Genomic DNA, 17,903 nt, shown 5'->3' on the forward strand with positions numbered 1-17,903 from the left:
CCACTTGCAGATGAGAAAGCGTGGAGAGTTCTCAGCTTTCCGTGTAGGTACACCACCAGTACTCCTGGCTCTATCCATCTGACCATCCAGAAGGGAGTGAGGCAGCAGCTGCAAGTCAGGGCAGCACCAGCTGTGTGAGCACCAGCCCTGTGAGCAGCCGTTCCCCATTTCCTCCGAGGGAAATGCTGCAGGACAGAGGGCTGCCGGCATGAAGGGCCGCCAGCCAGTTTCTGCACGTCTCTATGGAGTCCTCAACTCCACAGCTTCTACTGGTTCTGCCACCTTATTCGGTTTTAATAAACACCTTTGTCACTGCCTATGGATAGTTAGAAGATAGAGCTACAGATATGGAAGTAGTTAGGAGAATATCTGCTTTCACATTTGGTCACCTCCGTGTCCCGTGGGACATCATTGCTGACCTGAGCTGAGGGCTACAGATAGCAGATAACAATGGGATATTACAGTTTCTTCCCTTTCCTTAGACCTGCAAAGAAGTCTTTTACCGTTGAGCCTAATTTTATTTCCAGGGGGAAATCAATGAAGTCAACAAGGCAAGAACAAAGTCCGCCTTCACTGGTGCATGCTGAGAAGCGGCAGCACTATGCAGGAGCCTTGCTCACCTCTCTCGGCCCTGTGCTAATCCCCCACTCATTTCATGTAATTCCTGCGACCATCTGCCAGCCTCATCAGCTGGGGACAGGGCTCCCTCGGCGCTGTCCAAAGGTCACACCAGAAGTCGGCGCATGCCGGGATGAAACGCGGGAGGCTGTCTGCACAGGAATGTGCACGGGCTGGACTTGCCGTTTGGTCAGGCCTCACCAGCTGTAGGCCGGACCTCAGCTTTCAGTCAAAGCCCTCAGTGGTTTTGTCTGAGAGAGGTTTTGCTGCCAGGAGGCAAACTTCTCAGCTTTCTTGCCCTGATCACGGTGTCGTCACAGCTCTCGAGGAGATGTGTGGTGTTCACGGCCCCTTCCAGTGGGAGCTGCCCCTGGCTTCCAGCAGCTCTGCTCCCACCAGGAGAGCAGAAACCAGAGACCTCCTTCTCCATAGCTCTCCTTCAGGACTGCTTGCTTCGAGGGAGTTGTGGAGGTCGCACACCTGCAGGCTCTGCCGGAGTCAATAAATGAAACGAGACCGGCATAATCAAAACCATCACACAGACAGAATGGTGAACTCTGCTTCAGATCTGAAGCCCTCCAGCCACTGCTGGTCTGGGAGGAAAAAAAAAACCTTCCTTGCTTTAGGAAAGCCCGTAACCACACCGTTGTATTAGCTTTAAAAATAAATAAGTAAATAAAATTACTTCTCTTCCCACTGCTTCTCTGGGCTAAGGGGCTTTTTAGGCCCTCTGCTTAGGAGTCTCATCGCTCAGCCCATTCCCATACGCCATATGGGGAAATAAAAGAACTTGCCTTCCCAGATCCTTAAGAAGCCCATGTACTTCTCCCTCCCACCTCTCTCCCTTATTTCAAGAATGGAGTCAAAGACAGACACGCTCATGGCTGTGTGTTTCCTCGGGGAAGGAGTCTGTGTTTACGTGTGTGGGCTCAGACTGGGGACATGTCACAGATGGACAGGGCTGGAGCGCTGCCCACCAGTGAATGAGTCCGGGGTTTGTTTCCTGGTGAGCTTTCACTGTCGCAGCAAAACACGGACAATCGCAGGGGTGAGGGAAGACCCAGGGTGTCAGTATGCAAAGGTCCTAGCCACACGGTATGGATTATAGGCCAAGCTTGGTGTCACCAAGTATAGTGTTGCTCTTGTGGGAGGCATTTTCAATCAGGCAGGGAAGAGGATGCATTCCCATCTCAGGCTGTTCAGGAAGAACAGGCCCTGCATCCCAGCTGGAAGTCTCTATGCACAACAGTCGTTCCTTAGCTGAGCCTCGGTGAGCTGCGATATCAGAGCAGATAAGCTTCGCCTTGTTGGCCTCGTCGGGTGTACCGCTGCAGGCAGGCTACAGCAGGTGCTTAGGTGACTTGCTGTAAATCACCCATTAAAGATGACAGACGAGCACGCAAACCACGTATGAGCTGTAGGTGATACTTCAGGGTCTGTTGTGGATCCCTTTACATAGCTGCAGAAATAAGCATGGGGCTGATCTTATTTGTCACGGGAGGCTGTAGGAGCTGCACAATCTACAGACCTCCAGACTTCTTTGTAATGACATTTATGGTTCACATTATCTACCATGCACCTTATTTTTTTTCCTCAAAAAGTCCAGTCCAACATTTCCAATGTCCTAATGAGGTTCCGGAGGCTTTCTTCTCTATTTAGTTGCTTAATCCATGAAGTGGTGTCATAATGTCAGAAGGGTGTTAGGCCACATGTCCTGCAATGAAGAATCTTGTTGCCAAACGTTGCTGAGGCTTCATATATCCCAGACTGGAGATCCTAAAACCAGAAAAGGCTATAACATGTATCAAGAAATAGTCAGTTTCCAGAGCTCTGTGATTAAGTGTCTCCTAATAACTCTTTGTCAGCTCAGGTAGAGTCATGGCTTAGACTTCTCAGGTCTTCCAGCAACTTCCAGCAATTCATCCATTTTTTCAGGTACCAAAAGTGTTGGAAAATATCAGATTTTTTTTTTTTTTTTTTTTTTTTTTCTGGAAGCTTAGGCACTGCCTCAGTACAAAGGCAAACACAATGATCAGACTTTGGAACTAAACACAACGACGGTATATGATTTGTTATGAAAATCTTCAAAGACCCTTACCTGAAACATCTTTCAGCAGCTTTTCTGTTACTGCACATCCAAATGATTTCACAAAAGGGTGTCTGCTGGTCAGCACTCCAGATCATGAATTTAGGCAGCACTCTGTTAGGCTCATCCATAAGCACACCAGAAAACATATATGGCAACTTACAGCTAGTTGCTGTTTTCCTTTGTGAAGGACAGTTTCTAAAATGTCATTTCAATTTTTTTTTTCCTATGTCATATCCAAAGTGTCAAAACCATCTGAGGCTGTAGGATGTGGCCCCAACAAACCTCCCGATCTTCTGAGATACCAGCTTGGTAGATACGGACTAAAATTTGAGCTGGAATTTGCCGGTTCTTCACAAGGCAAATTTCACAGAAGATTCACTGGAGAAATTTGTGAGATCTAGCCTTGTAATTCAAATGACCCCTGAGGTTTTGCTCATAAGAAATAGTTCAGGGTCTTCTGCAGATCCCCTTTCATAGCTGCAGAAATAAGTGTTGTTGTAGGGCACTGCTAACGGTGTTGACTGCAGTTTCTTGTTGGGAGAGGATCCCACTCCATTTCGGTTTTTCTGTTTCAAAGGGTTTCCAGAACAAACCCTGACCTGTAGTCTCCCATTTGTGGCAGGGGATTCTTCAGTGCTCAGCTCCTCCTGCTTTATCTGGCACACAAAGGCTAAGCCTCCAACTCTTGGGATCCATGCTCCTTCTTGAAACAGAGCGCCGAACAGGCAGCACAGCCACATGGAGCTTAAACTGAGACGTAGTGCAGCTTGGAGGGTACACCTTACGCTGTTTTTCTTAAGCCTCTCAAAGGGATTCATTAGTGGGAGGCGAATTGGAGTCCTGTAAGCACGCGGCTACATCTTTCCTGCCTAAGGTGCCCCCTGGTGGCAACGAATTTGGGATGTTTGGTACAAAAAAATTATGAACGGTCAGCTAAGTTTCACTTGCTGGAGGAACCAAGAAAGACTCTGATCATGCCTAAGTCAAACCTGAGTAACTGAGAAGTCCCCGTGTGGTCAATTAGCATCAGATTTGTCTTGGCCAGTTGTCCACAGAGTGATTTGGATGTACAGAGGCTGCTCTCGGGCTTCCAGGAGGAACAGTCCTTTGCCTAGAGAGCCCAAGGAAGGTCTAGGGAATCTGGAAGGAGACTCATCCTCACTCGGATCTATTTCTATTAAATGAGACAGTGTGTTACTTTCCTAACATCTGCTCCAAGAGCTTTCTCCTGGCCCAGCACAGCTCTTACTAAGCTTTTTGTCTGGAACGAGAACAACTCTGGGTCAGAAAAGGGATGTTTCATTCAGTGTGTCCTTTTTCAAAAAACAATCTCTTTGGGGTTGTACCATACTATCAGGTGCATCAGGAACAGTGTAACTATACCCTTCTTTCATCTGTTTCGTTTTTTGCTGTCAGCGGAAGGTTGTCTGGAAGATAAGGCTGAACAGAACAGCTCCTGTGAGCCTCTTGCACAAGTTCAGGAGCCTTAAAAGACTTGTGGGAAGGCTCTACTAATCCCAGGACTCACACCTCTTCTTCTGCAGCCAGGGAGGGACCCACGCAAGTCCAAAAGTCCCTCCACCTGAAAGACATGTATACATTCAAGTCACTTTCAGTCTCCTCATCTGTAGCTGGTATTAGACTCTTACCCAGGAGCATTCCCTCCCACATTGGATCCCCTGTGTAGAGTCTTAGAGTCTTAGAGTACACTCACCGCGTGCTTGGGTGAGTATGTAAAGCAGGGGCAGTCATTCCTGGTGGTGTTGGGATGGGAAGGCAAACTTGGAAGAGAGTGTCTTAGATTGGATTCCCACCTTCAAGCACCTGGGAATGTTTCTAGGTCATGTTTGTACACCCACCCAAACATTTGTTTTTCACAAACCAGGGCAGGAAATGCTGTTAGTCTTGGTGCGCTATTTTTTTTTTCACTTTTTTTTTTTTTTTTTCCCCTCCCTAACTCTTGTGCCAGTGTAAATAAAAGAACTTCAGACTTCACAGCTATTTTGACTGTAGCACCCTTTCCTGTTAAAGATACTGAGCTTTACCTTGCCTCTTGACTGGACAATGTTGTCCATATTTCCCCCTCTGCACAAATTGATCTGCTCTTACAGTGGGCACAGAGAACCCTTGGGATTACCGGTCTTTCAGAGTGCACTTATCTTAAGTTAGTAAGGAACAGACAGAAGAAAACTGCAGTAATAACAATTTGAAAGAAAGAGAGAAAGAGAGAAAGAGAGAGAGAGAGAGAGAGAGAGAGAGAGAGAGAAAGAAAGAAAGAAAGAAAGAAAGAAAGAAAGAAAGAAAGAAAGAAAGAAAGAAAGAAAGAAAAAGAAAGAAAGAAAAAGAAAAAGAAAGAAAGAAAGAAAGAAAGAAAGAAAGAAAGAAAGAAAGAAAGAAAGAAAGAAAGAAAGAAAGAAAGAAAGAAAGAAAGAAAGAAAGAAAGAAAGAAAGAAAGAAAGAAAGAAAGAAAGAAAGAAAGAAACCCCTAAAGCTTCTTCAGGTCTGGAACAAGTGAGCCCTGTGACCACCTGTAGCTAGGGAAAAAACAGCATCTCCCTTCTAAACTCGGGGGGAAAGTCCCCACACCCACATACCACTACCTCTGTTCACTTGAGTCCATGATCCCTCACCCTTCCTTCTCCCCCGGGTTATGTGCCTCAGCTCAGCAATCACGCTCCTCTGCAGATTCCAAGCCCAGTGCTTGGTGTTTTCTTGTGGAGCAAGACCAGCTGGCTTTTTTTTTTTTTTTAGGCTTAAAAAGGGCCTGCATGCACCACCAAGGAGGACCTCCAGTCAGGGCAGTGAATAAGGGAGAAGCCTGGAGAAACATGAATAGATAGTGTTTTATGCTCATGATGGTGATCACCTTGCTTGGCTTCTGTGTTTCAGCAGGGAGTCCCATATCCTAGGGCTGGGCAAGAGGATGCCTTCAATCATTTTTCATGTTATCAGTCTGCAGGTGGTGAAGAGGCCACCACAAGAGTTACTCCCATATCAGAGCCTTGCTGTGAAAAACATGAACCTCATTTCCAGCCAGATTTTGTTTTTAACTTTGAGCCACTGGTTGTCCTAGTGCTCATCTACCAGAGCAGAAAACCTGCCGATATTTTACATCTTCTCATTCATGGGAAGAAAATACGGATGGTAGATTGCAAATGTAAGAGCATGAAGATGGTTGTATTGGATCAGACCAGCGGTCTCTCGAGTCTGGTGCTCTGCTATAATGTACAGTCCTGATGTACAGTCCTGAAGAAGAGGCAATGAGAGACAAGACACATATAGGAGCTTCCTGTAAACCAGAGTTAAAGATATTCTGAGCTGGCAGTCATACCCAGGCCATTATATTCAAAAGCCAGTGAAGAATTGATCCTTCACAAATTACCTAGTCTCTGTTCGAACTCATTTATACTCCCAGCCTTTATGGCACTTCTGGAAATATTTCTACCATCTATATGAGTTGTAAGATGGATTTCTGCTTGTTTGCACTAAACTTGCCTGAGCTCACCACTAGTTCTTTTGGATTAGGCAAAATCCATCAAACTTCTCAGGCCCTGTACATCTGAAAGCAAGATTTCTAGTCCCCAAGTCAGGTTTTATTTTCGTATCACTCTGCTAAATCCTTTTCCATTTTTCCACATCCTTTTTGAATTATGGACACGTTCCAGTAGCTTGTGCTGTAAACAGAGGTAACACAATCTGTTCGTTCTTGGAGATCCCATTTTATACACCATGTCGTCAAGTGCCTTCCTCCCTGGAGTCTTTGCTTCCCAGGATTCAGCATCTTGTTCTGGAAGTGTGATCCCCATACTTTGTTCCCCAACATATAACCTTATGTTTTAATGCCAAGTGTGATTTTACCAGGGGTCCTACGAGGTAGTTGCTTCCCATTAACCTTGCCAAACATGAAGTGTACACCATGCCAGGAGAGACAGTCACACCTGCAGAGCTGCGAAGCCCTCCTAACCACATTTTGGCAGCATGCAACGACCATGGACATCAGAAATCATTTGGATGTTGATCACATCATGTGGCAGCCTAGCACTGGAAGCACAGAGAGTCTGAACTATCAGGGCCACTTTCATTTCATCAGCAAAGGGTCTAAAGTATCTACACAGGACACAAAAACATTAGCCACTTTGTCTTACACTCTCTCACACACTGTACAGCCAGGGAGGGTCCTTTGGTCTCTTGTGGCTTTCTGAGAAAAGCCAGACAGAGAAGCCAGCAGAGTGAATGGTGCTCAGCATGGGTCATTCACCTCCTGGAGAACAGGAGCTGACGTCTACAAAGAAAAAAATCCTAGAACTAAAAAAAAATTATAAGCTACACCACCCCCCCAAAAAATGAGCTTAAAAACATGTTTTCCCCATGTGACCTTAATTGGTAAATTGCTAAATCCCATTGACTAACTCCTGACAGAACATCCTTTATTTTTATGAATTTAGTTTGTTGGAGCTACATCTGGAGAACTTAGATCTCTCCCAGACCTCGTTGTGACTTGGAAAGTCCCACCCCTTGTTGTGAATTTTGAAGCCCCTTTACATAGATATTTAACTACAGCCTTTTTTTGTCGCAGCCTCCTTTGAAGATAACTAAGAGCCAGTTCTATCTCCAACAAAAAAAAAGAACTTCAGACTCCACAAGGAAAAGCCTCTCTTGTAAGTGTGTTTCAGCAATGGAACAGGCTTTCAGAGATGCTGGAGAATCTCTGTGCTTGGAGATGTTTGGGATTTGCCTGGGCAATGCCCCGAGCAACCTGATCTTGTTTTGGAGTTAGCCTGCTGGGAGCAGAAGGTTGAAGTGGAGACCCATAGAGGTCCCTTCCGTATGAATCCTTCTGTGATTCTGTGACTAATAGGTGGGCTTATTTGATTTTGTATTTTTATTTAGTGGGGCAGTTGAGACAATCTTATCAAATGACACAGGCTGCTACCAGCCATGAGGTGTCAAATGGAGAAGAAATTGAAAAACCAGCTCAGCTGCCACCACACTCCAAATTTCAGTCTATCACACAACCATGTTAATCCAGTGTAAATGCAGTGTTGCAGAAAGGGGTGAGCCCATCTTTCCTTTCATCTCTTTCCTGCTGCCTCCATTTTGTCAACACCGATAAACATCAGAGAACTGAAAACTAAACCATAAAAAAAAAATATCCATTTTGATTTACAATTAACCCTTTTAGTTTAAAAAAGCACCGTCTCCCTCCCTCGCATTGTTCAAAGCAGAGTGGTTGGAAATCATCAAAGCAGAAAAACTTTATTCTCTTTATCAGTATTCTGAAGCACTGCTCTGCTCCCCTTCTCTGCTGAGCCATCATCCACGTGAGCCTTCCCAGGGGCTGCATTCTTCTGCAAATGATTTTTCATAGCATCGCATGTTCCTTTAGTTACCCATCTTTTTCTATCCCATTCCTAGCTTTCCTACTGAGGAAAAAAAAAAAAAAAAAAAAAAAAGCATGTTTTTTATTAATAAGTGGAATTTGCCTGTAGCTTTCAGAGCTCCAGTGTACCATAAACTACAGGCTCATGTTCTCCTGGCATGATGCTCTGTCGAAACACAGCACATGGACCAAATCTGCTTTTTCACAGTTCCTTGGGACACGTGTGACTAAGCCTACAGACAGATGCCCCCTGTGACCCATGCAATGCTCATCCCTCAGCATCCGAAACAATTTCAAGGTGCCTCTTCTGTGTCAGAGAGACCCACACTACTGCTTGGAGTAATACAGAGAGAGGATTTGAGCCCCGCGAGCAGAAGGCACATCCTTCTGTAGCAGCGTTGCTTTGAGGAGCACAGTCACTGCATGGTCAGTTGAAAGCAACAGCAACTTTGGGGATCTGTGCCTGGCATATCTGGATCAGCCTCTCTCTCTTTTGGCACCCACGGCACCATCGCTGCTATTCCATCACCCAGCTCCACTGTCAGCATTACCCTCTGGGTTACAAACCCACATCCTGTGGCATTACAGATATCCTTTAACTAGGCATTGGCCAAGGTGCTGATACCCATCACCATCTCTACAGGTAGCTGTGAATGTCCAAAGAGGGTCCAGCAGCATCCCGTCTCTCTTCCAGGAGGGATCTGGAGTGCTTTTGAAAGACCACAGATTTCCACACTTCCCCACAATTAATGCTGACCAGATATGAGGAGCTAGCTGCTAGCTGTTGCTGTTAGCTCTGGGCAAACAGCAATCAGGACATGTTAAATGAGCTCCTTTTTGGTGAACCCTCAGACCAGCTGATCTCAAGTCGTGCAGCTGATATCGCAATCTTCAAGTCACAGCACGGCTTCTTAGGTCAATTAAAGTCTGCAGATAAACCATAAACCACCTTAAAAAGTCAATGCAAAGCAGAAAATTGCGACCAGCCTTAGAGTTGGCGCTACAAGGACCAAAACATGAAAGTGGAATCACTCAGAGAAAAACATGATATCACAGAAATCTGGAAATGCAACGGAAAATTCCTTCAGCAAGATTAACTCAATGATACTGCAGAATAGTGTTTTCTATTTCTCTTCTTCTTCACATGGGGAGTTTGCAACCATGCAGCATGCCAAGCAAGACGAGAAAAGCGGTATGTAAAGGCTCTGAGTGAGGTCACTGCCGGTAAACCTGGAACCTGGCTGAAGTCATTTAACGTCTAAGACAGATGAAGGAGGATTTAGTGAGCTGGGCTTCTGTGCCCCAGCTTTGGGTTTCGCCAGTCGTAGCCTGCCCCTTGCCTCCCACAGCTCTGCCCGAGTCTCACACCCTTTCTATCAGCTGCTTTGCCAGTCAGGCTGGAAGACACCCGTGAGAAGGTGTCCCCGTGCTGATCTTGCTCTCTCCACTGTTGTTTCTGCAGCGGGGTCCTGTTCTGGGAGATGACGAAAATGCCAGTCAAGGCAGTCAGCATTTAAAGTGTGTCGTTGGGCAAAGACGTCACAGGTGTCTGCTAAAGATAGCCTGCTGCTGAGTAAAAAAGTGCCTCCAAAACCTTCATTTCACAACATGCTCGCTCAGCATAACAATCCCTCAGCCCCAAACACCCCTTGGTGCCAGACGGATCCGGACAATACCTGGGGCTCCCCATCAGCCCCCCGTGACCGCCTCTCTCGGGAAGCGGCAGCAGCAAGAGCATGTTGTCTCTCTCCTTTGCTGGTTCCTACAAGAAAGAAGCCTTTCCTCGAGCACGGGCATGGCTTCAGCTAAGGATGGTTTGGGGAAATGGTGGGAATTGTAGCAGGAAGCTGCTTCTAGGAGCAGCTTGCAGGGAGCTGTGTGTGCCCAGGGCAGCGGCAGGGGAAGGGCAGCAAGTGGCAGCGTGCTGCGGAGCTGTACGTGTCGCCCCACCATGCTTCCATCTCCTTGCTGTCTTTCGTCTTCACCCACACACTCACACCATCCTCACACTGCTGATTCAGAGGAAAGAGAAGTTGATGTTTTCTGCTTGGACTGGGCACCACAAACTGTTTTTTCATAAGCAGGAGGAAAAAACACCCCTCCCGTCAACCGCCTCAATTTCTCCCCCATCTTCTCTCCTCCCTTCCTCTCTTGTGCGACCCCATGGGCTGTGTGACACAGAGGGCACGAAGGGGTGCTGAGAAGTTTTTCCCCCCCCCAGGGAACATCACGAATGGTGGGGTTGTGCCAGGTTGCCATACACTGACCCCATTCCTCAGAAGACCAAAGAGCCGCGTGTGATAACAAAGAGCCGTCACCACAACAGGGAGCTGCTGAAGTGAGGCACGTGGTTTGGTCTCTTTTATCCTCCACCCAGCTGAGGGAAGCTAGAGAGCGAGCAAGGATCCTTCAGCAGCAAAGCGGCCACACTGAGTCACCTCCCTTCCCTCACCCCCTGGAAAAGCCCCAGCCCGGCCCTCGGGGACGAGCAGCTGAGGGGCTTGGGTGTCTGACACCTGTCACAGAAGGTTGATTAAGCCTGAAAGAGTCAGAGCCAGTGGGTTGCTGGAAAGTGTGAGCCACAACAATGGGGGTTCTCAGGCAAAAGGGGCCCCGAGATGAGGCATAGGAGTGGAAACATACTGGCCTGTGCAAAGCCCGGTTGTGAGCTAGGTGGGAGCTAGAACAAGCCCCCTCACTGCACAGGTTCAGGTGGGTTTTCCCCAAATCCACTGGAAAAGGATGTTCTCTTCACACCCCTCGCAGGGTCACAGCATGCAGCCCCTCCTCAGTGGTGTTGACTTCTCCTGCATGCTCCCACCACGGTCACTTACATGTGGATGACCCTACCCCGTCTCCTCAGACCACCTCAGCTCCATCAGCCCCCTTGGCTCTGGGCTGATGAGTGGCATGTAAATCACCATAGACCCTTCCCTCATGCTGCCTGCAAACTGACCAACAAGGAAAAGCCAAGAAATCAGCACATCTGTGGGATGAAAGAGAGCAGGGAAGGGAGGAAACCACCAGAAAAAAATAAAAAATAAAAAAAAGACCAACATGTTCTGAAAAGCCCTGAAACAATTAGAGAGAAGCTGTGAGAGGCGGAAAGATCAAACCAAAAAAGGTAAGAGATGAAAGAAAAACATGAAGGGCACTTGCTGGGAAGTGCCTTCTACACTTTTTCCACTGTCTGTGTAGAAGCAAAACTTGTAAGAAAAACAACAGCGACCAAAAGAATTTCCACTAAAAGATGCTTAGAGCAGTGTCTCTGGTCCCTCCCTCCCCTTTCTCACTGGCTTTATCTCTGCCTTCACGTGCCTCAGACTTGCACTGGTTTCTTAGTCGTGACGCATCTTCTTAGTGATACGAGGAAGTTAGCTGCCCACTCGCAATATAAGGGCATCTAGGGAAATACCTTGATCAGAAAGAGACGGAGATCACAAGAGCAAGCCAGCCCAGCTGCCCCCTACTCGGTTCATCCGCCCACGCCAGCACCTCGCCATTTGTCCATGCCTCATTTTTTGCTGACCCCTTAAAGCTTCGGACCCCATCGAGCACGGACCCGAGGGGGAAGACGTTGCCTCTCGCCTCTCCTGGAGGCCATCATGAGGCTGGTGTCCCTGGTGCTGCTCCTCACCTTCACCCTGCTGGTTTTCAGTGGTAAGAGGGGCTGAAGGTAGAAGGGAGGGCAGAGTAGCTGGGTGAGCTCAGGCTGGACACACCTGTATTATTTATCTTTTATATTTATTTATTTATTTATTTATTTCTACGCCCACCGTCGATGGTTGGATGTCACCCCCTGCTCCGTGCCTGCCCCCCTTTGCTCAGACCTCCTGTCTCGTTACAGCTGGCAGCATCCTCCCGGGAGCAGCGGCCGGGGAGCAGAAGGTGTGGGCCAGAGAAGGGAGCTCGGCCGTGCTGCCTTGCTACCTGAGCCCCAGGAAGCAGGGGAGGATCTGGAAACAGCCGTCTGACTGGACATCGGTGCTGTGGAAGCGCCACGGGGGAAGGTAAAAACTCATCGTGGGGACTGGGGAGAGTGGGAGCCCCTCTGAGCCCCCTTGTGCTGCCTCCACATCGCCTCGGCTGGCCTTCGACCCTCTGTTCTCTCTTGCAGCACCCACCAGGAGCCACACGTGGTGCTGGAGGTGGAGTACACCGGCCTCAGGAAGACGGCGCTGCCCATGAGGCCCCGGGTGTCGGTCCAGGACGCTGCCTTACGCAGCGGCAACTTCTCGCTGCGGATCGACCCCGTCAGGAGTGGGGACGCCGGCCTCTACGAGGCGCAGGTGGCGTACAGCACGGAGGTCCAGAGCTGCCAGGTGGAGTTGGGCATCGTTACAGGTAGGAGAAGATGGAAACCACGGAGAACCTTGGTTTTAGTACCAGGGAGGCTGTAAGGGAGGGGGTTAAAATACGGGCAGCAGCCCCCCGAAAGCACACAGCGTCCTGCTGTCTGCTCTTGGCTCTGGAGAGAGGGACAAAGCTAGGACAGGAGGGGCACCAAAGAAGGCTTGGTGGCCCTCTTCTGATCAGTTTCCACCTCCTCCTTTCTCTTTGTTGAAGTAACCCTCAGTCCACCCGGCCCTGTGGTGGAAGGTGAGCCTCTCCTGATGAGCTGCAACTCCAGCCACCGGGCCCGCCTGGTGGAGACATGCTGGTTCCACAACGGGCGCCTGGTCCCCACCACCAAGGATTTCTACTCCTTGCACGGGGCCCTCTCCATCCTCCAGCCCTCCGTGAGTGACTCAGGGTCCTGGCACTGCCAGCTCAGATACTCCGATAATGTGGTCGTCTCTGCCACGCACGACCTGCAAATTCTAGGTAAGCTCAGCCTCGATGTTGCAACTCCAGCATCCACAGGTTGCTTCCTCTGCTGTGGCCACTGGCCAACACCAGCAGCTTCAGCTTGCCAGCTCTCATCCTGCCCTCGCTTCATAGGTGGAGCTCTTTCCAACCACCACTGGAAAGAGCATTTCAGCATTGTGCTCTTTCTCACTCAGGTTTCGATGGCCCAGCCAACCCTGTGGTTTATGCTGCAGCTGGCTCTGCAGCCGATCTGCCATGCACCCTGAGCTACCTTCCCAGTGCTTTTGGGATCAATGCAGTGGCAGCTCACTGGAGCCACCTCGCAGGAGGACACTTACAAGACTGGGTCATCTCCCAGAACCAGAGCAGCAGAAGCTTCCCCCTTCATCTCCCTGCAGTGGGGCCAGACAATGCAGGGCGCTACAGCTGTGCAGTCCCTGTTGGCAGCAAGACAATGAGGAGGGATGTGACCTTGGCAGTGGTTACAGGTGAGAAGAGAGACAGGGATGTGCATCATCTCTCTGGGGTCCTTCTCTGATAAATCTTCCTGTGCATCAGTGCTCTGAGTGTGGGTTGTTCCTGCTCATGGGTCCCAGCCCCAGGGTGGCTAAGAAGGGCATTGCATTGCACGGCACTCTGCTGAAAGCAGGTGTGAGGTTTTGTTTGTTTGTTTGTTTGTTTGTTTGTTTGTTTTCCTGGGTAACTCCATTATTCTTCTCAAAGACTGAGGAAGAAAACAAAAATAAATTAGAAGAGGTAAAGAAGGAGGAGTGTAATAGGAGGAATGAGGAAGAGATGTGGACCTGCCTGCTGCCTTTCCTGATGGTAGCTTTTTCCTTTTCTGCAGTTACCCCAAGTATCCCTGGACCAATTTCTGAGGGGTCTCACTTGCTGCTCACCTGCGGTGTCACACACCTCCAGGGGCACGAACGTTTCCAGTGGAAGCTCCTCAGCTCAGCCCCTACTAACAAGAAGGGGGCTATGTTCACCTCCCACAACCTGAAGGACCACAGATCCCAAACTGGCCGCACCTTGGACATACCCCAGGTGTCACAAAAAGATGTGGGCATCTGGGAATGCAGTGTGTATGGCCCAGAAGGCAGACTGGGAGCAGTGGAATATGGGCTGCAGATTACAGGTACCATCTCCTGCACATCTGTAACCAATCCCTTCTTCTCACCCTGTTCAACTGCCTTGTCATTTCTTCTCTCGGTCTCACCCCATCCTTCTCCCCTTTGGCTGCTTATATCCCATCTTAGTGTCATCCTATCTCATCTCTCAGTTCCTCCTGCTGCTCCTTCCAGTTCCTTGCATCCTTTTCCAGTTTGCCTCTCTTTGTGCAGTCCTAGTCTTGCTCCGATGAAAAATCAACCTTTCCCTCCTTCCTAACTGTGCTTCCTCCTCACAGGTGCCCAGATCTCCAGCCCTCCCACCATCTTCAGTGGGCAAGTTACTTTTGGGCTCACAGTCACCCTCTTCTTCCTGCTTATGGTCTGTATTCTGGCGCTGGCCCTACAGAAAAGGGTAAGTGTTCATCATCCCATTTCTGTTACTTTTTCTGTATATCACCCCTTGGTTGACCTTCCCCTGGGTACTCTAGAGCCAGCGATGGAGTGTCTTAAGGACAAGACAGCAGGAGGATCAGTTGGGAAATGTAGAAGGAATGGGACTTGGGCAGCCTGTTGAGGATGCATGGATGTGTGGTTGTATCCTGAGCATCAGCAGATCTGGCTAATCCCAGGGTTCGTGTGGTGCAGGTTAGGTACCTCCGAGGAGTGGTAGGAGCCCAGCCTCAAAAAGCTCCTTGTTTACTCTTGCAGAGATGAAGCCACACTGTAACAAAGAAGGGCTAATTTCCAGGCTTCCGTAGGTGTTCTCTCTCTTGTTCTTTGTCTGGATGCTTTGATGCAGCAGTCTCCTGTCCCATACAAATGCCTGCTGGTCCCCAGATGCTGATTTGACGCAGGTCTGTTGTTGCTGGCTCAGCACTTGGTCTCAGCTGTGCGCTTCCGGCAACTTACTGCCCTTCCTTTGCTCAGCTTGTTCCAGTTCTCCTCTTCAGAAAACTGCCCTGCCTTTACTGACCAGTCCAGAACTGATACCTTCCTTGCACATGACTGGAAAAAAAAAAAAAAGTGCAAACAAATCATGCAGTTTCTCTGCATTTTTCATACTGTTTCTCTGCAAATGAATTACATGGCAAATTCTCACATCTGAGTTTCCCTTTGCTGATGAGGAACACCTCTCGTGAGCAGCTGTGATGTAGCTGCCTTTCACCTAGCTTCTTGGAAAGGGCCCACTGTGAAAATCTCCTTCCAGTCCTGAGGGGGGCCCAGGGCTCGGAGCAATCTCAAGTGGGGGCGCTCGCCCCAGTGAGGAGGCTGGGTGACTCGAGCCTGCCCTGAGCTAGAGGAGGGACATAACAGCAGTGACGCAGATTTCCAGCAAATCCCTGTGGCTGGAAGCTGAAGCATGCGGCATCAGAACAGCAGCAAGATGGGCTTTGAAAAAACACCATGAGCAGCGCCAGCGTGACTCGTGACTGGTTCTTTGTCACCCATTGTTAATCAGCACTGATGGTAAAGGGGAGTCTGAGGGAGAAATCCAGTTTCTGCAGGTCCCTGGGTGACTCTTTAGACTGTGCAAGGTGGGACAAGATGATCAAAACCCCTCTTTCTGGCCTAAAACCTTGGACAGGAACCTTTTTACAGTGTAAATGTAAATCCTCAGCCAGCAGAAAATAGGATACCTGGGTGTCCAGCTCAGTTAGCTTTAACAGCTCAAATCCAGCCAGGGTATTCACTGCCTCAGAGCATTGGTACGTGCCCTGATGGCCTTTCTTTGCCAAGTAAGCAAGCCTTCTCTGTTGCAGCACAGGTCCTCCATCCACTGATAGCCCTCAGGCACTTCTCTGTACATACTCCCTACTCGGCTCATCCTTTGTGAGAATGCAGATAAGGTTGAGAAAAAAAATATTAGCTCTTCTCTCTTCTTCTCCCTGTCTTTGCTGGCATCCTCTAAGGCTACATTTGCTCTTCTTGCACTGGTTGTACAGCGGTGGCTTGTAGATATGCCTTCATCAGCTTTTGCCAACACAGCAGGCATTCCTGTTCTGAGCTCCTGAGCAGTTGGTACTGTTTCATTTCATTCACCATCATTCATCTCACTGTTGCATTCTCCTAGAATATCTGGTTTTCGGTAACATTTTCATCTTCCTTCTTCCAAATGAGGCTCCTCATCTTTGTATCACCTACAGAATTCATTATCAGCTTTCACACTCTCTGTGCCTTTAATGACTGGTGCCACAACCAAGCTTTGAAGACCTATACTTACCATTTCTATAAAGCCTGGTAGAAACTTACCAGCAAAATCCTAGTCCCTCCCTCTTAGATGAGATCACACCTACAATGCCATTCTACTAATCTAATTTTCCAGTTGTATTAATTGTCTGTGAGGCACCATATACTTTATCACCACCAGGAACAAGTGGATCTTGTAGACTGACTTATTTTCCCATGTCTAAAAAGTCTTTTGTTAAAGCAAGATGTGAAAGAGGGTCTGTCTTAAATTGGTTCTTACCTCATTTTGCGCAGACCTTCATGCCTCTAATTATTCTCTCTGAAAAGGTACTGTAAAATCAGGCATAATGTTGAACCTGACAACAGCCTGACCATTGCCCAGATCATTCTTAGATGTCCTGCCTTTGCTATTCCTTATGCCTATGACACCACAGAGATGATAGGGTTGAGCCAGTCTTCCCCAGAAGAAGCTGCATATTTTCAGGGAGCGGGAATGGGGCTCTTCCCTGACTCAAGGTGTGAATGGGAGCCTCGTGGGTGACAGCAGTAGGGCTGTGTTTTCCCTGGCAAGGGGAAGCCCAGCCTTGTGCCAATCTGTGTCCCTCCAACACCTAATATTGTCCCTTTCTTCTCTTCCAGGCACGCCTTCCCGCTTCCTACCCAGCACTGGAAGGGATAGTTGCAGTCGCTGTGCCAAATAAGAAGGATGTGGAGGAGAGCCAGAAAGAGACAATCCAGCAAACTGAGTGCTGATGGGAGCAGGGACACCAGGCCTGGTCTGCATGGGAAGATGAAACTCTGTGTGCCACGCTGCAGAGAGATGAGCACCACGCAGACCTCTGAGGAGGGTCTTGGGATGGCATGAACATTGCAGGAGGCCACGGGAGCTTTGCACCTTCAGAGGGGCTGGAAGCTGCATACCAAGGCAAGATGAGAGGCACTGCTGCAGTAACGGGGCCGGCAGCACAGACGCTTTGGAGCTGTGGGAAGTATTCGAGCCAGTAGCTATCATCTGCTTCAGTTTCACTTCTCTCTCCCAGCCTTTGCTCCTCCTTCATGCCCTCTCCCACAGCATTTCACAGCTGGGACGCTCACACACAGGAGGTGGCCGGAGCCCAGATCCCTGGCAGCCAGCTGGTGTTTTCTCCCCCTGCCCACTTCCTTCTCCCTCTCCCCTGCCTGCCCTGCTCCAGCATTCATTCAGCGGTAGAGGGGACCCCACAGAGGACTGTACTCATTGCACATTTTGAGCGTTTTATTTTATTAGAAACTCATTCGGGAACATAAAATAAACGTCGGTCAAAAAACTCTCTGGGCCCTGTGTGTGCTTGTGGAGGATGCCTACTGACGGTGTGGGGCGAACCTCTGTCTGTGTGAAGCAGCTTCTAAGGACTTTGCTGCCTTCTCTTTCTCTTTCAGTTTGGCTTAACCTGAAGTTGACTGTTAATTTCTGACATTTTAATGGTGGGGAAGGGGAAATTATATGCTACCGGAGAAGAAAGAATAGAAGACTCAGCCTCTCCTTTTTTCTGTGCTTCAGTGCTCTGTTTTGTTCTGGTTTTCCTGTCTGACTCTCCCTGTTCATTCATTCATTTATTCCTTCTCTCAGTACTCACTTTTTCCTCATTGATGTTAGGGCTCTCTGTCATTCTCCTCAGGCTCAGGATGCACTTACTAACGTGAGTAAACCAGATCCCATCTCCCATGT

At 48.7% G+C, this 17,903-nt stretch overlaps 1 protein-coding gene across 1 annotated transcript; it reads left to right on the top strand.

The window, feature by feature from the left end:
* The first annotated feature begins 11,425 nt into the window (after positions 1-11,425).
* LAG3 (lymphocyte activating 3) lies at positions 11,426-17,505 on the top strand. Its single transcript, XM_068699601.1, has 8 exons — positions 11,426-11,747; positions 11,935-12,097; positions 12,205-12,431; positions 12,654-12,911; positions 13,091-13,384; positions 13,744-14,034; positions 14,305-14,420; positions 16,835-17,505. The coding sequence occupies exons 1-8, from the start codon at positions 11,693-11,695 to the stop codon at positions 16,946-16,948; spliced, it is 1,518 nt and encodes a 505-aa protein (XP_068555702.1). The 5' UTR covers positions 11,426-11,692; the 3' UTR covers positions 16,949-17,505.
* Positions 17,506-17,903: the final 398 nt, after the last annotated feature.

This window comes from Anas acuta, chromosome 1 (genome assembly GCF_963932015.1).
Source record: "Anas acuta chromosome 1, bAnaAcu1.1, whole genome shotgun sequence".
In the NCBI taxonomy this organism is placed as follows: Eukaryota; Metazoa; Chordata; class Aves; order Anseriformes; family Anatidae; genus Anas; species Anas acuta.

What these genes read in the sequence shown, in the direction of transcription:
- LAG3 (XM_068699601.1), top strand. Translation starts at nt 11,693, where the DNA reads ATGAGGCTGGTGTCCCTGGTGCTGCTCCTCACCTTCACCCTGCTGGTT. An exon ending in GGAGTTGGGCATCGTTACAG is followed by an intron (nt 12,432 to 12,653) that starts GTAGGAGAAGAT and finishes TCTTTGTTGAAG; the next exon opens with TAACCCTCAGTCCACCCGGC. An exon ending in GCACGACCTGCAAATTCTAG is followed by an intron (nt 12,912 to 13,090) that starts GTAAGCTCAGCC and finishes TTTCTCACTCAG; the next exon opens with GTTTCGATGGCCCAGCCAAC.